The 23260-nt window shown below is 41.7% G+C and overlaps 3 protein-coding genes across 5 annotated transcripts; 2 read left to right on the forward strand and 1 right to left on the reverse strand.

Annotated features, from left to right (window-relative positions):
• Positions 1 to 219: 219 nt before the first annotated feature.
• On the reverse strand, positions 220 to 12023 carry cnot10 (CCR4-NOT transcription complex, subunit 10). 3 transcript variants are annotated; one of them, XM_030072648.1, is made up of 19 exons: positions 11810 to 12023; positions 10906 to 10997; positions 9396 to 9557; positions 9066 to 9216; positions 8183 to 8322; positions 7616 to 7699; positions 7453 to 7536; positions 7168 to 7285; positions 6351 to 6500; positions 6016 to 6218; positions 5407 to 5528; positions 4561 to 4740; positions 4266 to 4346; positions 3500 to 3613; positions 3135 to 3265; positions 2615 to 2647; positions 2258 to 2382; positions 2028 to 2103; positions 220 to 772 (listed from the first exon to the last, which is right to left on the reverse strand). In XM_030072648.1, the coding sequence occupies exons 1-19, from the start codon at positions 11823 to 11825 to the stop codon at positions 603 to 605; spliced, it is 2232 nt and encodes a 743-aa protein (XP_029928508.1). In that variant the 5' UTR covers positions 11826 to 12023; the 3' UTR covers positions 220 to 602. The 3 variants fall into 3 exon arrangements, with proteins under 3 accessions (XP_029928508.1, XP_029928506.1, XP_029928507.1); XM_030072646.1 differs by having other exon boundaries at positions 2258 to 2385; positions 11810 to 11825; XM_030072647.1 differs by having other exon boundaries at positions 603 to 772; positions 2258 to 2385; positions 8183 to 8319; positions 11810 to 12022.
• Positions 12024 to 14969: 2946 nt separating this feature from the next.
• On the forward strand, positions 14970 to 19352 carry calhm6 (calcium homeostasis modulator family member 6). The gene is made up of 2 exons (XM_030073240.1): positions 14970 to 15694; positions 16355 to 19352. The coding sequence occupies exons 1-2, from the start codon at positions 15149 to 15151 to the stop codon at positions 16787 to 16789; spliced, it is 981 nt and encodes a 326-aa protein (XP_029929100.1). The 5' UTR covers positions 14970 to 15148; the 3' UTR covers positions 16790 to 19352.
• Positions 16833 to 21617, forward strand: LOC115374377 (calcium homeostasis modulator protein 5-like). The gene is made up of 3 exons (XM_030073241.1): positions 16833 to 18663; positions 19566 to 20135; positions 20961 to 21617. The coding sequence occupies exons 2-3, from the start codon at positions 19593 to 19595 to the stop codon at positions 21348 to 21350; spliced, it is 933 nt and encodes a 310-aa protein (XP_029929101.1). The 5' UTR covers positions 16833 to 18663; positions 19566 to 19592; the 3' UTR covers positions 21351 to 21617.
• Positions 21618 to 23260: the final 1643 nt, after the last annotated feature.

A 23260-nucleotide genomic window follows, 5' to 3' on the forward strand; every position in this document is an offset into this window, starting at 1 on the left:
GCTTGTGTGATGTTGAGATGAGTTAATTCCATTCAAGGCAAGACAGCTACTGGTGGTGCTGTTCTTTTGTTATACAGTTAGAACACACTGCCCGTTGTGCAGTAAGTGCCCATTTTATTTATTTTTTTGCCCCTGCCCCTCAAACATTGCATCCAGCACTAAAAAAGTAAAGACTTCCACAGGATGCCTGACAGGAAATAAGACTTCCAGTAAGCTGTGTTTTATATTGTAAATAAAATTTATTTTCCATATGTCACTTCCCACAGAGCAGATTCAGACAACGCACATCACTGACAGATGCCTCGGTCAACAAATAGAAGGTAAAAACTCAGAGCAGAGTGATCCCAGTTCTGCTCAGTCGATGGACATTGCTGGTGGTGAAAACCTTTTGTCTCCTCAGACTGTTCTGCGGTGCGAGGAGTCAGCGTGACAATCATCATCCTCTCTCTCCACACCAGATCTCTGCATTTCATATGGCTGTCGATGCTGCAGTGAAGCAGCATTATAAATAACATGGTGGGTCCACAGGGGTGTGTGTGTGTGTGTGTGTGTGTGTTGTTTGTTGTGGATAGCGGGTGGGGGGGTGTTAAGGGTTTAGAGGCTCATTTGCGCTGCACTTGTGTGAAAGATGAGGGCATCTGGATGGGCTGGATGGGCTGCACAGACTGGAAGGACTGGACGGGTTTCTTCCGCGAGTCAGGCGAAGCCGTCTGGACCGATGTGGGGAGGAGCTGGTTCCGTTTGATGATCTGCAGGGCCAGCTGTGTGTTTCCTGGTTGGAGGGCAGACAGGTCAGGAATTGCTTCATGAGATTGGAGGAGGTCCCAACTGTTTACTCAAGATGCTAAATTAGCAAAAGAAATTATGAAGCGGCTGAGGGCCAATATTCAGTGTCTTCAACTTTGCCCAGTTTTGAGCCAAAAATAAAGAGGATTCAGTGAGTCCTCCAGAATTTTATTCATTTAAGAGTGCAGAATGAAAATAAAGCAAAAGTGGTTAAATATCCTCATTAGCTGCTCCGTGCTCCCTCGGGTACTTATCTAGAATTCTGTATTTCTGTATTCTATCCATTCACTTCCCTAGTGCAGCGAAGCAGGCCCCAAAGTGAAACTTTTAGCACACAGATGAAAGCAACCAAAGCAGATTATGGCAACATAAAAAAAACAACAAATCCCGGTACCCATTTCCGGGGGGAAATTAAACCATGTAGCATTTGCACAAAACTGCATAGTGACCTTGTGCCATGAAGAAACTAATAGTACTTGAATTAAATAATTGTAGTTACACAAAAATGGGCAGCAGGACCTGTTTATGACCATGACCATAATCTGCTTTATTCACATTCCTTTAGGTATGAAAAGTGTTATTTTGGGAGGGATTTTGCTGTGTTATGGCAGTGAATGGAGAGCAGGGTTTTTGCAGGGTTCAACATGTTGAATATCAAACTTTCAGATCATTCTGAATGTAATATAAGATCTATTTTACTTCCATACTGGCAAAAAAGTATAAAGGATATGAAGGAAAATCACAGTACCAGAATTACTTGCAAAGTGGCAGAATTTATTTACATTCAACTGAACATGACTGCACACAAAACTGTGTGTACACAAGAGCAGTGTGTGTGTGTGTGTGTGTGTGTGTGTGTGTGTGTGTGTATAAGGACAAGGCTACAGTCTTCTGAACCCACATCTGCACTTTGTTTTAGTGGCTATTGATTCCATGTTTGTTTTTGTTTTGTAGTTTTGTTCTAGACTGATCAGTACAATTCTTTTCCCCAAAAACACATTTGAAAGAGAAACTCAAGTTAATGCAACTTTATAAAAATAATGGAGCAACTATATGAGGATATTTCACCACCATATGGACTCCTAACACCCAAAGAACCAAAGCTCAGTTTTGCTTTATTTGCATTCAACAGCCAATTCATATTTCACCTGACACCTGTGCAAAACCAGTCCACATGAAATTCCTTCGTTGCAATAATGGGTTGATAAACAGAGAATTTATAGATACGAGTGAGGTCTCACCATTCTGCAGTTCTAAATAGACTCCAAGCAGAATGGCTTCAGGAGGAATTTCCTTCGTGTTCACCATAGATGCAGCCTGAGGGCAGAGAGCACACAAACTCACACTGAGTGGTGTGTACTGGAATGTGTATTGTCCTTGCACAGCAAGCCTGAACTCTACATAATTAGCTCAATAAGTAAATTATTTAAATAACATAATTTTCTCAAGACCTGCAGATGTATGTAGTTACCTGATGCAGGCATTTGCGGGCCTTCTCATACTCGCTTCTCAAGCAGTAGGCGCTGCCCAGGTTGAACAGCATCATAGCCCGAGCTGACGTTACACTGCTGGGGTAACACAGGGGGGTCTGCTTCCCTGCTGCAAACATGCACACATTAAATAAATAAATCACTGAGAGAAACAGTGATGATGAAATGCTGACCATTTTTGACAGTGACTACACACTTAAGAGTAAAATCATTCAAACGTTGCTATGTTATAGATCATTTTCACTGTACATGTTCTACTACGGAAACGGTTTCACATCTCCACTTGCTCTGGTGATTTGTTTTCTATTTTGCATTAAGTTTTCTAAAGGCACACTCACAGGACTCGACAGGCTCATCCCCTTTGTCTGATCCTGGGAAGAAAAAAACACACAAAAATAAGAATGTGTGTGTGACCAAAAGATGAAGTGTGTAACACTAGAGTTCATGACAAAAAAACTTATCAAAGAGGGAGACCCATACACTGTATAGGTGGCTCCCAATAATTTAAGGTCAAGACGAACACATTTTGATCTCGAGATCCTCTTCAGGCAACAGTAACACTTATGAAGATTTCTTGGAGACTGAAACGTTAAAGAACTGGGAGCAACCTATTCAGTGTGCAGATCTCTCTTTTTTCTTCAAATCACTTTGTATAGTTATGTAAGTACAGAATAAAGAAGGCATACTGATAAAAGGAGTAAAGTTACAAATGAAGAGAATTACAAAATTCCTTAGGGTAGTGAATGAAAAAACACCTGCCAGTACACAGAGGACAGGTTCAAAACTATTTCCTTTTACTAAAAGTAGCAAAGTCTCTCTCCTTTAGGAAAACAACCCAAAAGAAAAAAAGTGCCTAACCTTGGTCCTGCTCGCTGGTCAACACCCCCAGTGAAACGTCAGTGACATTCTCAGGATTGAGATGAGCAATTGCGTCAGAGATCCTGTCCAGAGAGATGAGCGCCTCTGCAGCATAAAGGTGACCCAGGAACCTGGAAACACACCAAACAGAGAAGAGAGAACACTGTGATAACCTCTTTGAATTAGTTTAGAGAAAGGTTCCCTGATCCATGTGGATTATTGTAGTAACATAAAATAATTCAGCAGAAGAGAATATAAATGAGCAAATGGAGACTATTAAAAAAGATGTGTCAAGAGGAAGTCCACATTACACCATTGTTTGAGTTGCAAACTGCTGCTATGACTGGAAAGCAGACAGCACTTACTTGAGGGATCCAGAGACCTTGGTTTGATGGAGGAGTTTCTCTGCATGGTTTAGAGCCATGAGGTTGTCTCCCAATGCCAATGCCACATAGGCACTACAGGCCAAGATGGAGCACCTACAGACAAACACACCTTTACATCCTCAGCTGAGGCAAATACAGTTTCCCACGCGGTTCACCTTTCGCGGCTTCGCAGTTTCGCGGATTTTTTTAGTGCAATTTTGAATTTTTTTTTTTTTTTTTTACAGCGCATTGTGTTCTGCATCCTTATTTTTCTACGAAGGTTTGAACTTTGAGAGTGTTTAAACAAGAGAGAAAAGTGAGAAGATGTTAATGCCTGTCTGAGAAAAGTGTATAAAGTGTGTAGTGAGGGGTTTTACAGCCTTAAAACATCTATAATAATTGTAAAAAATAAAGCTGACTACTTCGCGGATTTCGCCTATTGCGGGTTATTTTTAGAACGTAACTCCCGCGATTAACAAGGGACCACTGTACTAACCAGAAAAGTGAAGAAGAAACTCCTGCATAGGACACTGGTTTCATTGCAAAGGTTATTTTAATCAAAGAGGAGACTGTGAGTAAAGCAACAAGTTTTGGTCAACATTAACACCGTATTATCAGCATGCCTGTCAACAATGCTGCCATTTCTCTAACTACATTAGGAAGTAAGATAAATACATGGAATTATTTCCTTTTCTAAAAAAAGAAAATTAATTCTTGATGGAAAAGGAGGAGAAAAGAGAAGAGAAAATTTTAAATGCTCTATTACCTGAGGTTCTCTACCTCTTGTTTTCTAAGAGGAGACGATGGGGCTGCAGACAGGAACTTATCTGCCTCCTGACCCTTCCCACTAGAAAACACAAAATGAACATTCATTACCACAGAGGCATCCAACTGTCTGAGACCTGCTGAGCATGCTCCATTCAGTCCCATGGTGCTACATTGTGGCAAAGACACAATTTATTTGAATGTGATCTAAGCTCTCTGGCTCCAAAGTTATCTCTTCTATCTGTATTCTCTATTCATTTCCTGATTGGGAAGAACATCAGGTGTATGTGTCCGACCTGCAGGCATCGCTGTTTTCGCTGCCGCTCTCTGTGCTTCCTGATTGGCTGGAGCTCTTGGAGCCGTTCTCGGCCTTGGTCTCCTGCTGCTGGTGTTCAGGAAGGAGGAGCAGAGCATTCCTCAAGCAGATCGCTGCAAACTCCATACTGGCTACTGGGATAGCTGCTGACTGGCCTTCACTGTGCATACACGACACACATTGAAAACTGTTATTGCACTAAACAGTCAACAAGAAAAAACCTGCATCAACAGGATTTGACTGATATACCAAACTGATATTCTCTCTCTCTTTTTTTTTTCTTTAAATTTAAAATCAGATATCACCTTCCTAGTATGATGTATGTATATTGTATTATTGATAAACCCACACTGGCTGTCTATAGGAAGCCTTCCAGCTGAATTGATTTAACATTTCAACTATGTTAGGCCTCAATAAAAACAAGCAAAACAAAAATAACAATCTGCCAAACTAATTCTAATGTAATATTTTGATTGGGAACAGATTGTATGCTTGTGGTGGTTAAACTTTTTATTCAATAACATGAAATGAAATATGGGATGCAAACACATTTGCCGAATAAAATCAGGACATGTAAATAGAATTTAATCCTCAGACTTCAAATCAAACCTATGACCTTTTGCATGTTAGCGTGTTTCACCAACTACAGTTAACACCTTGCCTGATTTTTCCCAAGCATTACATATTCTACTGTAATGAATGTGTATGTTTTATGGAAATGCAGTTAAGGTCATATAACTTGTACAATGTTATTGGCATCCTGGTCTATGCATGTCAAAATTAAGTTTAGTGGATATAGAATAACCTTGTGGGAGTCAACACTGACCTGTAAATAGTGTTCTGGGTCGACTGTGATGCCAAGACAATCTTGCGATGGTAACCCTGACCCACAACAGACTGAACTATGCCCTTTTTACAAGGTAAACCTTTACTCTCCTGCTCCGAGCCCTGAAATCATAAAATGAAAAGACAGAAAAGGTACATGTCAGAAAACATAGGATGATTTTCTGTATGCATTCACTGATTCAGAATCATTACAAGTGCAGTGACATGAAGTTAAATTTGATGTGCATTCTCAAAGAGATGGTTTGTCTGGTTTCTAGATTTTTTTTCTCTTCTTCTTTTTTTTTTTTTTTTAATGTTAACATACATTCGTACAAATCCTTACTCTTACACAGACTCAACAAAAGAGCCACTTTTTCCAAACTGTAGGTGATATAGTGAGGGTCATACATTGCTTTCTGACAGTTACACTCACAATCAAAACACTGGTCTTTTCAGAAGCAGCGGGTTGTGTGAAACCTCAGATAGAGCAGGATTCTCAGATTAGAAGGGGAAATCCCATACGATGTAATTCTAAACCACATGTGGGATACCAACATCACACTGAACAATGAAAGCATAACACTAAATCAGGATGTCAGGCAATCCATACCCCTTTGTTTGCAGCTATGCAGCATTCTGCCAGCCGTAACCACAGCCGAGGATTGGAGTGGTAAACTTGCACTGCCTCCATCAGACACTCGAAGGCTGCCAGAGGCCTGCCAATGTGCAGCAGCTGAATTCCACAGTTATATAGCAGCTCATAGCGCTTGTTAGCTAGCAGGGCACACATGGGGATACCTGCAAACTTCTTAGCTGGATAAAGGGAAAACAACATTACAGCTGATTAGAATGTCAAAACAGGAAAAAGTGCGTTCACAATTTTAAGGAAAATTTCATTTAAAGCTCAAGCTTTTCAGCCAAGCAGCAGCGCTATGTTTGACTCACATTGCCCATTGCTGCCGTCTCCCAGCTGTGCACACGTGTGGTCATTTTCTTGCAGGGCCTTCTTGAAGTAGAAAATGCCTAGATTATGTTTCCCCATTGCAAAGTGTATGCAGCCCAGATTGTTCCAGAACATACATCGCACACATTCACCTGAATAAGACAATTCATGAAACATGCACAATCCATCAGCTTGCATTTGTGAAATTGATCAAATGCCACTGTTAAAGCTAATTCTGAATAAGAAAAATGAAACTTTGTGAATAGTGCACTGGGATTGATATTTAGTCGAGGTACACTGACACCTTGTTCAGACTACAGGCAAATCAGATTTGTTTCTCAAATCTGGTCTTTAAGACAGGCTGTCCGCACTGTTATTTGCAGCTGATGTCATTGGATTTATGTGTCCAGATATCACAAACCTATCTGCATGGGTTGCAATGGTAAATGCATAATTAGATTGAATGAATAAATCCAAATCAACTGTTTGTCTCCATTTTGATCCATGTATTTTCACAGTCCCAATTCAATACTTTGATCAATCCAAAAAGAAAACCAAACAAGCAAGGCAAGATAAACTTAACAGATTAACTTCCTTAAGAATAAACAGCCTAGAGCAAAGCTGCATTTACTTTATCCTTACAATAAGAGCAATATATGCACTTGTTCTTGAAATACTATGCCACATGAATGACTGTACACAGAGCAGCACTTGGGTCGGTAGTCCTGTCAGTTCTGACAAACTGGTATCAATGCACCTCTACCACTTAATCCCAGACTTATGAGAGAAAACCCATCTAGCTTTAGACACAACTGTCACCTGTCTTTAGAGCCCCCGGGTGCTCTGCAATGTTAGAGCTGTTAAGCAGCTTCACTGCTTTCCGGTAGTTTCCTCTCAGGTACTCAAAGTTGCTCTTAAGGAAGAGTGAAGGTGCAGACTGGTGAAGGAGAGACAGCACATGCAGGTCAGAAAGATTAGACACATCAGCAGCTCCAAATAAAAGCTTTTGAAACACATCCTGTCCTCTTCACACTGCCTCTGATCTCCAAATATTTCATGTGGTGAGAGATGAAGATGAGAATGGCATTCAAATATTAGACTCACATTCCCTGCTGTGTTCATCACTGATTTGATCTCCCTTTTACATGCCTTGGATGATTTCATCTGAATGTAGGCTCTCACTTTGTACTGTAAAAGCGAACAATAGTCATGAGTCAAAGGTGGGAATAATAAAGAAAAATGAATAGTGTATGAGTAAAACTCTGACCTGGTGCATCTTTGATTTGGCTGCCTCAATCATGGCCATGAGCTCTGCTTTCTGGTTTGCCCCATCTTTGTTTGAATTGTTGTTCTGGAATTTAAAAAAAAACAAAAACAATAAATAGTAAGCTGAATCAGTATGCTTTGAAAAAATGCATGTTTTAGTCATTTCCACTCTTCAGTCAGCCTGAGATACAGATATCACTACAATGAAAAACAAAATATTTTTAGATACTTTGTTGATTGAAGTGTAATAGTTTTTCTGACTGTTGTCAATATCCCCTTTCTAACACTGAATTGTTTAAGAGCAAAGTTAGGAGCAGCCTGCTCTCACTACTCTGGGCCACATAACCAATCTGATAAGACATTTTGTGCACTGGTAACCTGTTGACAAAGCTTGCTGAGCTTATGCTGAATAAGGTCTGAAGCCTCTACTACGGGGGCCCTGTGAATGTAGTAGCTGCATCCTCTTTGACTTAAACCCTGGACAGACAACATCAACATCAGTGACACATGCACTACAGCTGACTCAGAGGGCAACACAGATTAATGCCAATTCTCTCAAGTGCAATACCTCTCCTTTCCCATTCTTGTTGTTTCCTTGTACTGAGAGTTTGTCCAGCACAGCGAGGAGATGGAGGGCCTTCTCTGGCTGGAAGGTGAGCAGGTAGAGGTCCACCAGCAGGAAGCACACCGCCTGAGCGAACTTTTCTTCTAGGACAAATAAAACAATCAAGCAATGCCAAACTGTTGGGTGGTAGATTAAAGGTGCTATGTGTACACATGTACGTTTCTCAAAATCAATATGGCATTGTCAGTTTTATTACAATGGTGTAATTACTGTAAACAAATGTGGTCCAGATGACTGGTAGCCTCTATTTAACACAACATGCCACCTAGTGGAAAACAATGTAAAGTGCACTTGTAGAGGCCTACAGAGGCTAGCAGTCTTCTCTGTGATGGTTTCATTTGTTTATTATATTTTCAATAATGTAGTAATGATTTATTTATGTTAAAATGTTACACGTAGCACCTTTAAGTAAAGCTTATTTGTTGTGTGATCTAACAGAGCATGCTGCTGTTGATAATTAGGACTGGGTAATACAGATAAAACCAAGATCTCTGACTGAATTTCTTGCTACCAATAATGTAACAATAGTGTAGGGATGTCTAACGGTGTTTTCATAAGATATGTACACACTAGAGATTTTTGAAAAACAATCATTACATGGATATAATGACCAAATAAATTCAGAAAAGTGTATCCCTTTACTGTAATCCAGACTTTAAAAATGGAAAAAGACAACATTTCTGCCATATCACAATACCCGAAATTCCAGACGATAGCTACTTTCATATCACTACATTCATACAGCATCCATGTATTGCCCAGACCTACTGATAATTATGTTAATTTATGTCTTATATCAAACATTCTCATGGAAACAAAAACATACCAAACGGTTCAAGAAACTGGTAGAGTTTCTCTCCTATTGAGATCGCCTCAGAGTACTGCCGCATATGATAGTGAATGATTGCTTGATTGTAGTACAGCAAACTATTTTCAACATCATCCAAACCATCAATGTCCTCCACTGATGTGTGAACCTGCAAGGATTAAAATATGTGATGGTTGATTTAGTTTTATCTGTTAAAAAAAAAGTACCTGTGAGGTAGTAAATGCTGCAGTGTTTGTATAAAAATGCATAAACAATCATGGAACTGGAAACATGTCAGACATGAGCAGAAGAACATGTGAAAAATATAACCCATTTGTCAATTGTTACCTGGTTTTTCATCGCCATTAGGGTGTGCTTCAAGGTCCCTGTGGTAGTTTGACCACTTTTGTAAAATTCAGCAATGGCTTTATTCATTGCAATCTTGTAGTCCTCTTTGTTGAGCTCTTGTAGGGTCTCAAGGTGTTTGAGAGACTCGTCATACTTCCCAGCCTGTGAAGAACAGAAGTCAGCTAATGCAGCATGGACATGGTCTTGTCAGTGGCATATCCAGCACACTAAGTGATATCTGAGTATTTACTGTATGAGAGTTAAACCTACACCTAAGGAAATACAGTTGGCTCCCAGGTAGCCCTAATAAGTGCCAGTATTTCTTGTATGGAAAGAACACCGCATCCTACACCATCCAGTAATATGGCAATTTAATGCGGTTACTGACTGGTGAACACACACATTCTGCAAGACATGGCATAAGACCTTGCACACAACCAGCACTCATTACACTTGCTATCATCTTCCACAACATATACCACAAAAAGCTTTCTAAAAGTAGAAATTTCACTGAAATAAGTGTTCGGTTCACCATTAGGATTCAGAAATTATCAGACTTATTTATAAGGGTGTGCACCTGTATCATAAGCCATGCAACATTGAAGTGCCACATTTTAAGTAGAGTCTGGGGTGATATGGTCTCCATAAAAGCAATAAAATAACACAATGGTGCCAGTAGCCTCTGTAATGTCTGGGTAGTTTTAAGACACATTACTGGGGGTTGGGAAAAACTGATTCACTTAAGTATCATGATTCTTTTTAACAAATTTTTAATCTTTTTTTTTATTATTATTACAGAATTGATTTAAAGTAAAGATATTGGCATCATGGGAACTATATATTGCTCCAAAGTTAGGCTAAATTTTGGCAAGGGAAAATTGGCATTTTCAAGAGGGTACCTTGATCTCTGACCTCAAGATATCAGAATGAAAATGGGTTCTCTGGGCAGCCACGGCCCTCCCCTTTGCAGACATGCCCACCTTATGCTAATCCCATGCAGTTTGGGCCACAAACCATGCAGTCCAAATGTGGTCTGGACTGTTGTAAAATGGTGTATTTGTGCAGACTGGGGCCTAAACAGTCTTGGAGTGGCATAAATTGGGTTTGGCTGGAAAACTGAGATTCTTGGGGATTAAATGAGCACAATTTCATTCATGTGTGATGAAGGTAGCTCCCATAGAAGCCATTTCATTGTTCTGAGACCATTTTTGAAACTTGACATCACTGTATAAAATGACCTATTATGACCTTTAGGATAATCACAGTTTCATGAAACTTTAAATTCACAAAGTAGAGGATAATTCAAAAAACTAGAATCGTAATAAACTGTTATATTGAATCGCAATACATATCAAATCGGCACCCAAGTATGGTACTAGTATGAAACCAGAAGATAAGCACATGAGATAAGCCCTACACATTACTGAAACTACTGCCAAGCAGCCAAGACTTTTTTTTTTTTTTTTTTTTTTTTTCAGTATGGCAATCATTAAAGGGGGAGATTACCTACCGAGAACGCTTCATATGCACTGGCTGCCATTTCTTTCTCTTGGTCTGTCATTCCTGGAGACGATGAGTTGTCGTGCTTTGCCTCGTTTTGTTCTGAAAAACGACAAGGGCGGAACATGACAGCGGTTCGCTTACTCAAACCAAAACAGTCCAGCTGTAGTGACTTGTATATATACAATGTACATATGTGATGATGCGGGACTCTTTGCGGCTCATTGGCAGCTTCCGACAGCCCAGTTAGGTGCCATGTACGGACAGAACCTCACGCCGAACCTCATTCAATAATATGACATTTTAAGATGGTCTCGCTAATGCCATGCGCACACCACCAATTATTAGGTTTAGGCCTTTGTGGCATCATTACGGTCCATTATTGAATTCAAGATATATAACTTATATTCCATAACACATCATTTCATTAACATCCCACAATTTAACATTGAAACTGGTTCACGCTGCTTACCCATCATGCTGTAATTTTGGTGGAGGAAGCTCACAGTGGGTAATACGCCTGCCGCATTTACCAAAGATTTTCACAATAAGTGTGGTCTTCGTGTTTATGTAGTAACGTTACGTCAGCCAATAAGCAAGATATTATTTTTGAATGAAGTTTTGCGTGACTGTCTGCCCGTACGGCACGCATCACAGCTAGGCTAACGTTAACTGACAAACTGACATTCTGATAAGGTTCCCGCAGATTGTTAGGTGTGAAATTGGTTAAAAATCACTGCATAACATACCCAGCTGAGCGCTGGGAAACTGCTTCCTAAAAAGTACACCATTAAGGTGTGTTATTTTCTGGGAGAACTACCAAAATCCAGCAAACAGCGGCTATTCAAGGAGTTGCAGCTAGCAAGACTGACACACTGGCTAGCTAGCCAGCTAACGCTAGCTGAAGCACTCACCAGTATTTTCTGCCATGTCTGGGTCCTTTAAATAGGAAATACCAATGACAAATTTGCAGTAAAGTTTGAATAATCCTTAAATCACGTTGACTGACGAAGCGAAATAAAAAACTGTAAGAAAAGACTTCAGCACCACTGTTTGACACGGAGATATGTAGCCGAAATCTGTCCGCTCCAAACAGATTCTTGTTTGTGGGTAACTAGGGCACTTTGTCGCAACACTGCCCCCATAAGGACCGGAAGAGAACATCCCATAGTCGCTTATGTGTAACTCATACGATTTGATTTTTGGGTTGACTTTACCAAAACATCACGTGAATTTAATTCCATTTAGCCTGGCGTTCAAGTCTTGACGCCAGACCTTTCCCACAAGCACATAAACACACAAATAAAATTTATATGTGTCAAAATAGAAATTAAATATCACACAGGCAATCACACACTTGATAGGGAGATTTCTAAATATGAGATTAAAAAAATATGCTTTTGTGGTGCTGGGGATACGGATGCGCATTTCAGGCAAAAATGATTATGTTCTATGTCGCAGGCTACATGGTACACCATCTAAAGGGCTTCACTATTGGTTTACCCATTGATTACCCAGTGGTTCCCATTGCTTTTCTCCCTTTTTCATTCAGCCACCTGAGCACTGGATCAAAAGCTCCTCCATCACCCTCCAGTGTTGCCGCGAGGGACGATGAAGCAGGGGAAGCAGCAGAGTCATTGCTGTTGCTAGTTGCTCATCAGCCCTTTCAACCAGAGCCTCCAGCACATTCCCTCCCATGATGGAGGGGACAGGACAGGCAGACCCATTCACCGCTCCCTGCCAAACGTCTCGTGCTGGCACTCATGGGTGAAGCTACGTGGCTCTCTCCCCACGTACTGTAGCTGGACAGAACACTGACAATCTACTAGAGCTATGACATGGTGGGATGCCCCACCCCAGCAGGCCTCATGGTATACCGTCCTAGGGGCACTGCAACATCTACGGTGCTTTTCATGGGGGCGTCAGTTGAGGAAATCTGCTTGGCCACCTCCTGGTCCTCCACGTCACCCTTTCTGAAGACACATCTCAGGGATATGACTGCTGATTCAGTGTTCCACTCTGTGCTTGATGCATTGGCTGCCTCATCTGCAGCAGACTGAGGCATTAATTTTGCCTAGCTGCTGGCTGGTTGTTGCACTACAGTATTAGACCCTCAGGTGGCTGGTTCACCAATGAAGGCTGCAGTGTATATACCCTCTAAATACAAGCCCAGCTGGGCAATACATTCCCATTTCACAACACTGTGGCAAACGCTGTCATCTGCTCTCATCCAGAAATCAGCCAAACTGACTTTCTGCTGGACAGAAAGGGCCGCCTCATCTCAGATGCAGCACCTTGGGCATGAGCACCATCACTGCCTACTGGTGGCCGGTGGAGCGAGGCCCCTGCTGCTGCTTCTCCACCGGGCCCCTGATGCTTTCTTCAGCCAGACACTAGACAGACAGATACTGATATTCAGGAGAGGTTGACATGCACTTCAGTGGATCACTTACATTACCAAATTCTATCACCATGTCGTTGAAATGATAACTTCTTACAGATAAATGTGACTTACTGATAACAGGGACTGTCTGCCTCTGGGAAGTCCAGAACCATCCATGCTTCAAACTCAATTTCCTTCATTTTCACACTGCTGTTCACCTGCTACATCTGAAACAAGAAATGACGTGGACTATTCAGATTTGAGATAAATCTAGCATTATGTGATAATTTACTCTGGCCTAAGTCTTTGCATGATAATGCCCTTACAGCATGAGAAGTGAACCCCAGTTTCTTTCTCATTCTCCAGCAAGAACTTTCATAGTCTTCAAATAGAAAGCAAAAAGAAAGGTTTTTCTTTTGATAAGGCTAAAAGAATTGCCTGCATGTGTATCCTTAGAAAAAATACTCTGTTACAGGAAAACAGTACGGAGTTCTTTAATCAATTACCCTGAACATAAAAACTTGCATAGTATCAACTCAGAAGTAACATCTCAAAATCATTGCAATGTAAGTGTGATAAAAGATGATCAGAGAAAATGTTATTAGGCTAAGAGCAACCAAGTTGTAGCCACAAAGGAGGATCTTTCAACAAGACAGCACTTGATAAATATTTAAATCTGTGGTAGTTAGTTACACTGCCAGGTGCAACAGCACCTTCTTGACTGTGTTACACTGTCCAACATGTGGGCCAACACTGCAGGTAGATGACCAAACAATATCATATTTAGTACTACATATTTCATCATTTGTAGCACATCCTGTGTTCATTCATTCTTTTTGTGGGTCAGTTAAATCAGATAACCTACAAAAGGAGGTGTTAATTTTCTGTAATATCATACACTAGCAGGGTCATGCTAGTGTTTGCTGTTTGTGTTAGTTGCAGGTCCCACAGGACTGTATGTACATGAGTCATCTGAACGCAGAGGAGGATTTGCCAGTTTGTGAGCAAAATAATTATTTCAGTTGGAAAGCAACAGAACTCAGTGCAATCTAGTCCTATTTAAGAGCAAAAGCTGAAAACATTTAAGTTTAAAATGCTCACTGAAGCCACAGGCTGTAATTGTGTGAATACCTTGCAGAAGAATGACACAGGTTTTTTTTTTTTTTTTTTTTTTTTTTTTTTACATACACCAATAAATTGCACCTGAAACATACATGTGGGCCTAAGCTGTTGCAGTTCTGTACACTACAATGGTTTTCATATCAATATTCAAACAGGACACAAGCTGAGGTTCTTTTCATCATCATATTTTGAAAGACACACAGGAACTTAAGAGCTTTTACAAATCAGTCATGTGTTGTACTTCAGTCGGCAGACACATTTTACACACAAAGCCACACTTCATGTCAATCAGAGCTTTTAAAACCCGACTCTCTACCGCCCTCTGCTGCTCGTTTAGCTCCTAGAAACCTTGACCAAATATAACAGGTGCCACCTGCTATAACCCCGTAAATTTCTTGCAATGTCAGATGATCTGAAATCATGTGAAATTATTTTTTTTTTATTCATGTAAGTGCTGCTTAATGTATTGGAAGCATAATAAATGCAATGACTTTAGTCGAAAAGTAAGTCATAAGTGCTATTATTTATGTTTGAGTACGACGTGTCCTTTGTTGCCCGAGCATGAGGGAATGGCATGTATCGGAGCTGGGGCTTATAACTGTTGCCCATAAATAAACCATGATGACCCAGAGAGTTAGTTTACACCCTGTGGTGGAGGGGTGGGGGGCATGACTGTCAGACGAAAGAGGAAACGAAACTATTGCACTTTTGAGTACCAACAGGCTCTCTGTCACTGTCACTCTCAGAGATGGATAAGTTCAAGACGGTGCTCAACGTCGCTACCAAGCAGCAGACCAGCCAGCTCGGCTTCGGTTTGATTGCACTGCTGACGGCAGGCGGGGAGCAGATCTTCTCCTCGGTGGTGTTCAACTGCCCCTGTAGTAGCTGGAACTTCCTCTACGGCATGGTGTTCCTCCTGGTGCCCGCCTGGGTGCTCCTGGTGTTGGGCTACATCTCCAGCATAAGGCTGTGGAAGCTGATCACGGGGAGCTGTTACCGCAGATCCAAGCTGTGCCGCTGGAAAACCTGCGCTGCCGCCGGGGCTGTCCTGTTTCAGATCACCACCACAGCCTTGGTGGCCCCTTCCAGCTGGATCGCCGTGGCGCTGCTGAATGGCAACTACTTTCAGTGTGCCATGACCGGGCTCAACGTGACCAGTTTTAAAAAGCACTTCTGTGGCGAGACTGTCTCCCAGTCCGAGTGCCAAGAGGAGCTGTACCAGTTTCCCTGCGGCAGAGGAGGCACTGAGGCGCAAAGAAAGGATGTGCTGATCAGCCTGAGAGCGGAGTCCCAGGTAATTTCATTCTAACTAGGCTACCTATCTCATTCATATTGTACTTCATCAGGTCAAACCTACCCACTTGTCAGTTTGAAAAAAAAAAAAAAAAAAAAAAAGCCTTGCCTTTTACCAAACTGCCTGTAGAAAAACAAAAAAGTTATAAATATGACCTGGCATTGATTGTTGTTATATTAAAGGGACTGACAATCCATTGTAAAGACCTTTCTTTTTGTATTTTGTCTTTGTCATCCGTCAAGATTTGGGCACTCTTAAAGTTTGAAAATGAAACTAGTTTGGGTGAATTTTATCCTTTGGCATTGTGCAGGTGATGCATCGTTCTGTGGACTGTGTGCAGGGCCAGAGATCATTGCCATGCCTATTCAAACTCAACATTTGGCAGCTATATAGTATCTGAAAACGATTTTTTATAGGACCTCCCCACTTGTTATGTTAAAAAAAAAAAATTGTTTGTGAGTCTCAACCCACAAAAAAAAAAAAAAAATCAAAACACTTGCTGTGATCAAGGCCTAAGCATCAGTTGCTCAGAGTTAAAGGTTGAACTAATATTATGTACAAATCCAGCCATTTTATCAGGGAGAACAGCCTGGCTTGGTTAAAGTATGACTGTGCTGTGTGCCGTTTACTGACTTACACATGATTCACATGTGATTACAGATTATGGGCTGGCTGCTGATCGCCTCCATCGTGGTGACCAACCTGCTGCTCACCTGCATGGCACGGTGCTATTCTCCCATCAGCTACCTGCAGCTCAAGTTCTGGAAGGCCTACACCCAGGAGGAGAACAGCCTGATGGAGTCGTACTCCATCAAACACGCCAAGGAGCTTGCCGACAGAAACCTGAAGAGCTTCTTCCAGCAGAAGCAGCCCGAACAGATCTTTACCCCCTCCAACGTGGACTGGCAGAGGATCTCCGCCTTCTACAGGTTTAGCACCAAAGATCACTACTACAGCACCATGCACCAGTTTGTGGAGCAACTTGATGCAAACGACAGCGGGGCCATGAGGATGGCCTCAGTCAGATCTGACGGCCCCGGTGCCAACAACCCCGCTGTACTCGCTTTTGTGGATGAGGGTAAGATGATGCTGTGAGGAGGAACATTCTGCAAAGAAGTACTGAATACCAGCTGGTTAGAAGGACATGCTGGTTTGCAAAAAAATTGGGTCAACATTGGGCTTTTATCAAATATCGGCCATCAGTGTTGGCCACAGTGGAAGTTCTCTTTGACCGCAGCTGCATAAAAAGCCTTTGAACATGATATGAAATTTTATTGTCTTTGTACATTTTTTTTTTTAATGCAATTGGTCAATCAGGTTTTTGTAAATCAATCCTTAATTTAAAGGCACGAAGGAAAGAATTTGATTTGATAAGAGTTTTAGTGTCCTGTGCTGGTCTACATGCATTTTAAGAGGCTTTCACACACTGTCAAGAATAAAATTCGCTAGGAAGCTCTAATTCATTCATTTTCCAAGCCACTTATCCTAATTAAGGTTGCGGGTGGGGTGCCTTTCCCAGCACAAACATAATAGACAGATTGGAAACAGTAAAGCATATTTTTAAGGTTGTGTGTAATAAGTGAATGTGTTGCACTGATGATGTTTTAGTTGCTAAATTAAGCATTCTTCTTTTTTTTTTCTCCACCACTGCTGAGTTTCCCCTTTATGTTGTTGTTTTCAGAGTAGTTGGGTTGCAGGAGAGGAACTGGAAATAGGTGCACAGTAACACCTTAAAGCTGGACTAGTGAGCAACTTTGCAAGCGGCCGCTGTTAAATTTAGCCTCAAGCTGCATTTGGACAAATTGGGTGAATCTACAGGATTTCAGTTAGACGGGATAGAATGCTCCTCTTTATTTCAGTGCACTGTATGATTTAGGCTGATAAGATAAGGTTTATTTTTACCAATAAAATAAAATAAAATAAATAAAATCTCATGTAGTACACCTTTAAAATGAAAACGATAGCTACTATACTGTACTGGCTTTGTGGCTTTTGCCGCTTTCAGAAGAGGAGCATTAGTCCAGTGTTGAGGTACACACTATCTTGTGGTGAACAACAAATCCAGCTCACTAGCAGAGCATGCAGCCTCAACACATCGTGATAAAAAATGAACATAAGAATGAACATGACTCGAACTCTGAAAACATCAGAAACCCTTGATTTGTATTTTTATTTTTCTTTAATTGGACTTTCATATGGACCAAACGAGAGACTGTGTTTCAACATTACAATCACCAGCCTATTCATCATCATCACCACCACAATCATCATCATCATCGCCATCACACTCATGATAACCACAGTGATGCAATCGTGGCATTTCCTTTTGATAGAACACAGTTTAACAACGGCTGCAGCTGGTCTGAAATGAAAAATACATCTTTGAATCAAAACTATTTAATGAGATCATTTCTCTCACTGCCAAAGTTTTTTTTCTGCACTATTTCTGTCACATCCTGATGTGCACTTCATGTAGTTCAAGTGACTTGTTTACCTGCTTGTGTGGTGTAGAACAGGAAACGTGACAAATTAAGACCTCAAGCAAAACCAAAGATGACGAATTTCCTGTGCACTGTTCTGCTGGCAAACTGTGTGTTTATGATTCTGTTCCAACGGATATACTCTCTTTACACATAAATATGCAATATGCACAAGATCAGTTTAAGTCAACACTTGTATGGGCTGTGAGTATAAACTGAATCAAGTGGTAGTTAACATGATTTTAGTGGTGCTGTTAGCTTCAGCACTAGTGCATCATGACGTATTCTGTGTGTTTGATTGCCGTATCATCTTTGAGAGCAAGCTGTACAATGCACTCAACAGCTTTTAGGCCGACCACTCAGACTCTCTTGTGGGAATAGAGCAGAAAAACCACAGGGAAGAGGAAGTGAACACTTCTCTGTCGTCAGTATCTTCTGCTCACAAGCATCGCCGGCGCTGCTACTTCTCTTCTTCCTTCTGGAGTAATGGTATTTGCTTTAAAAAAGAAGAAAAAAAAACTTCCATAGGAAATGATTCATTTGAAATTTCATTTTTGCACGATAAACTGTATGTATTTATATTTTTGTCTTTGCATGTTTGTCAGGGCACAGGAGAGCAGAAATTGTAAAGAAACTGTTGAATTCTGTTTAAATTTTTAACACCTATCGAGGTACAGTCATATTTATTGTGTGTATGTGTGTGTGTGTGTGTGTGTTTAGGAAGAGAGCCAATTCAGATTCTTGTAACTTTCACAGGATTGAATAGATGCTTCATGTCAGAATTAATGTAGAGTTAAACATTTTCAGGACTTTTCCTTTGTTTTTGGTAGTTTACATTTGCCTTAGGCTGCATTTTCCTTTACTGCACTCTCAAGGGACATACTTGTAGCAATGAAAACCGGATGAGCAGGATTTCAGGCAACTAGTTACAGCCTTGCCTTATTAACTGGCAGAGAAAGGGAAGGAAGCATTTGGAAAGGGATGTACAAGCTGACGTGAACAGAGACAGAGAAGTGAAGTGAGAGTACACAGTGCTGCAGCTTTTGTCACTGGGGCTGTTATCTTCCCTTTTGACGGGACAGTCGGGGAACTGGGGAAGCAGAGAAGACAGTGAAAAAAGAGGCAGTGGGTGGGAAGAAGTGACAGAGGGAGGAGTTTGGACGAAAGAGGGAGAGAAAGAAAGAATGAAGGAAAAAGAAAAAGGCAGGCGTGGCAGGCGGCTCAGCAGATTTGTTGTCTTGAGCTCAGAGGAGACTCAGTGACTGCAGAGGGTGGACTGGAAAATACAAAACAGCAGCTTCTACATCTTGCACCCTCTTCCATTTCCATTCACTTTCCTTTTTTTCTTGTTTGTTTTGATTTGTTTTTTCTTGTTTCTTTTTTTTGTGGAGCGTGTCTGAAACCTCCTTGCTGGCACTATGGAAAAATTCCAGGCTGTCCTGCAGTTCTTAATGAACAAGAAGGCCACCATTGGCTACAGTTTCATGGCCCTCATGACCATCGGCGGGGAGCGAATCTTCTCCATGGTGTCTTTCCAGTGCCCCTGCAACCACGACCAGAACTTTGCCTACGGGCTGACCTTCCTGCTGGGCCCAGCCGCGGTGCTGTTGCTTTTTGGTCTGTTCTTTAGCAGCAGGTTGTGGAGGCTCTACACCGGCTGCTGCCTGAACCCGATAAAGCTTTGCCCCCGGGGGAACTGCTTCGGCTGCTTCAGGGTGGTCCTGAGCATCTTCACCGGTGCCTGCGTGGCCCCTATAATGTGGCTGTGCGTGGCCCTGCTAAATGGGACTTTTTACGAATGTGCTGTCAGTGGCCTCGATGATAACCTGGTGGTGGATCTGTTCTGCAAAAACAAGACCTTGAAGTGCCGGGAGGAGCTGGCCAGAGTGCCGTGTGACAGGTCCAAGCTGTCCAGCGATGAGCGGATGGAGCTGCTCTTAATGTTCAGGGCCCAGTCACAGGTGAGAGACACTCCGATGCATCTGTCTGCCATCCTTGTGAAACACTGACCAGTGGCCCAAACTGGCTTTTTATATTGTCCCAAAAGGTAGGAACAGGAAATAAAATAGGAATATGAATAGGGCACATAGATCTTTACATCTGTGCAATGTCAGCGTATATTATGTACATGTGCAAGGGTTGTGTGTATGCGCTGCATTTATAAGCCCAACAAGCTGTTATCCAGCCACTGCAGGTGTAGAAATGATGCAGTTTAACTCAATATTTGAGGCGGCACTTAACGATAATTTTCAGTGTTGATTGATCTGTTAATTTCAGGTGCCACTAACAAGTTAGTGGCACAAAGGATTTGTTAGACTGACCAGCAGCCAAAAAAAAAAAAAAAAAAAAAAATCCCCATAGTTTCATTTCATAGTTTCATGTCAGAATTCTAATAAGCAAAAGAGCAAATCTTCTGTGACACAGGCAAATGTTTTTTTTTTTTTTTTTTTTTTTTGCATGATAAATTTGCATGATTAGTCAGTTAAAATGTTCCATTTTTTCCGTTTTTCAGCACATCAGTAAATCAACTTCAGCATTTCTAATTACATATTTATGGTTGAAGTCATAAATACGACATTGGTTGTTAAGGAAGCTCTGGCCTCATTCAAAGTCATTTTGATCAACCGCTACCCAAAAATGCAGAAGTAGTATGATTATGTATTCTTCTCCTTTGTAATATTTTGTGATGCCAAACAGGGCTTTCTGACTGTGAGCATGTTAGGAGTTAGAAACGTGAACTTATGGAAGCTTTAGCTGATATCCCTCTCCTGTCTGTGCTGCTTTAGATCCTAGGCTGGCTCATCATCATCATAGCAGCAACTGTTGGCCTCCTTGGCGCCTGCTACAAAAACTGCCGCTCCAAGGTGAGCTACCTGCAGCTCACCTTTTGGAAACGCTACATGGAGAAGGAGAGGGAGCGCTTTGACACCTTCGCTGGAGAATACGCCACCAAGCTGGCCGAGAGGAACCTCCGCAGCTTCTTTGAGAACAAGGACCCCGAGGCCTTCCCGTTCCCCAACCACAGAGCCTGGGAAGAGATCTCAGCGCTCTACACGTTCTCCAGGAGTGAGCAATATTACAGCACACTGCAGCGGTATGTGGAGAGGACAGACAGGGACTTCAGCCCGGAGAAGAAAACCATCATAGATCTGGAGGGTGGCATGGAGATGAGCTAGGGGAGGAGGTGGCTCACCACTGGGGACAATCAAGGAAACTGCACTATATGCCTATTGTGTATGAGTTTGACTCAGGGGAAGATGCCCAAAGCTGCACAAAGCTACCCTTTCAGTATGTTATTATCAAAGAATGTGGCCATCTCTGCACTACGGATGAGGAAGAGCAAAAAACTTCTTCTAAGCACTAAATGCAAATAAAGGTCATAACCACTATTTTATACTCGCTTAACTTCCCTCTACCTCCTTGTATCACTGCATGTATTTCAGGTCATCTATCAGTTCTATGGTGTATGAAATACAAAAAGTAAATTGACAACAAGGTGTCTTTTTTTCTTTTGTGCAGGGGGAAAAAGAAGGAATTTCTGATATACTGTCTCTTAACTGTGCTCAAATCTTTCTTGTTGTTGGCTACCTGTGCCTGCACAAACTCTGACTAAGTCCTGTTGACATGCTGCCATGTTTTTCATTAGACTGTGAGTGAATCCCGCCTTAAAACGTGATGTCTACTAGTCCCTCGTGTTTACACTTCCTCAAAGATGTGCAGCTCTGCAGCATTCCACGCACCATCCGGTCTGAATTAAAGGCATCCACCCTGTTGGAACTGAAGGCAAAGGCATGTGAGGCTGTTGCCCAGACATGCACTTTTGGTCCTTTTTCAAAAGCTGTCCTTAAACGTGGTTATGCTGTTACCATGGCCAGAACAAAACAAAAACTCCAGTGATAACCTGTTCAGAACAAGTCCAACCAAAATCAGTGTTTGGCTGTGACCTACCTGGCAGCACTTGGACTAACCTGAGTGGACTGCAGCCAGTGTTCATGTAGTGTTGGTGCATGTGCTCAGTCTCCTTCAGCAGAGTGTCACGTGACAATGCTTTATATGCTGCCTCAAGTCTTTCTTACTTCTGACTTCCAGCATTATAATTACGTCAGAGCTGCTTGACAAAAACAACAAAATGAGCACTTTGGCACAAAGTTTATTTTGGATATTAAGCAGCACAGAGCTATTTTTAAATATAAGTGGTTACTTATATTTGGAATGTGAAAGTTTTAATTTATTGATTTATAAATGACTTAATCTAATGATCTATCTATCTATCTATCTATCTATCTATCTATCTATCTATCTATCTATCTATCTATCTATCTATATCTATATACACTATATTACCAAAAGTATTCGCTCACCCATTCAAATGATCAGAATCAGGTGTCCTAATCACTTGGCCTGGCCACAGGTGTATAAAATCAAGCACTCAGGCATGCAGACTGTGAAACAAGACATTTGTGAAAGAATGGGCCGCTCTCAGGAGCTCAGTGAATTCCAGCGTGGAACTGTCATAGGATGCCACCTGTGCAACAAATCCAGTCGTGAAATTTCCTCGCTCCTAAATATTCCACAGTCAACTGTCAGCTCTATTATAACAAAATGGAAGCGTTTGGGAACAACAGCAACTCAGCCACGAAGTGGTAGGCCACGTAAAGTGACGGAGAGGGGTCAGCGAATGCTGAAGTGCATAGTGCAAAGAGGTCGCCGACTTTCTGCACAGTCAATTGCTACAGAGCTACAAACTTCATGTGACCTTCAGATTAGCCCAAGTACAGTACGCAGAGAGCTTCGTGGAATGGGTTTCCATGGCCGAGCAGCTGCAGCCAAGCCACACATCACCAAGTGCAATGCAAAGCGTCGGATGCAATGGTGTAAAGCACGCCGCCACTGGCCTCTAGAGCAGTGGAGACGCGTTCTCTGGAGTGATGAATCACGCTTTTCCATCTGGCAATCTGATGGACGAGTCTGGGTTTGGAGGTTGCCAGGAGAACGGTACATTTCAGACTGCATTGTGCCGACTGTGAAATTTGGTGGAGGAGGAATTATGATGTGGGGTTGTTTTTCAGGAGCTGGGCTTGGCCCC

Source organism: Myripristis murdjan, chromosome 16, assembly GCF_902150065.1.
Source record: "Myripristis murdjan chromosome 16, fMyrMur1.1, whole genome shotgun sequence".
Classification (NCBI taxonomy): Eukaryota; Metazoa; Chordata; class Actinopteri; order Holocentriformes; family Holocentridae; genus Myripristis; species Myripristis murdjan.

Bases quoted from the DNA above. Each gene is read 5' to 3' on its own strand.
- cnot10 (XM_030072646.1), bottom strand. The intron at 6,501-7,167 runs GTGACAGTTGTG...TGTCTTATTCAG, and splicing joins CCCGGGGGCTCTAAAGACAG to GTGAATGTGTGCGATGTATG. The intron at 2,386-2,614 runs GTGAGTGTGCCT...GCATGTTTGCAG, and splicing joins GGATGAGCCTGTCGAGTCCT to CAGGGAAGCAGACCCCCCTG.
- calhm6 (XM_030073240.1), top strand. From the start codon at position 15,149: ATGGATAAGTTCAAGACGGTGCTCAACGTCGCTACCAAGCAGCAGACC. The intron at 15,695-16,354 runs GTAATTTCATTC...ATGTGATTACAG, and splicing joins GCCTGAGAGCGGAGTCCCAG to ATTATGGGCTGGCTGCTGAT.
- LOC115374377 (XM_030073241.1), top strand. From the start codon at position 19,593: ATGGAAAAATTCCAGGCTGTCCTGCAGTTCTTAATGAACAAGAAGGCC. The intron at 20,136-20,960 runs GTGAGAGACACT...GTGCTGCTTTAG, and splicing joins TGTTCAGGGCCCAGTCACAG to ATCCTAGGCTGGCTCATCAT.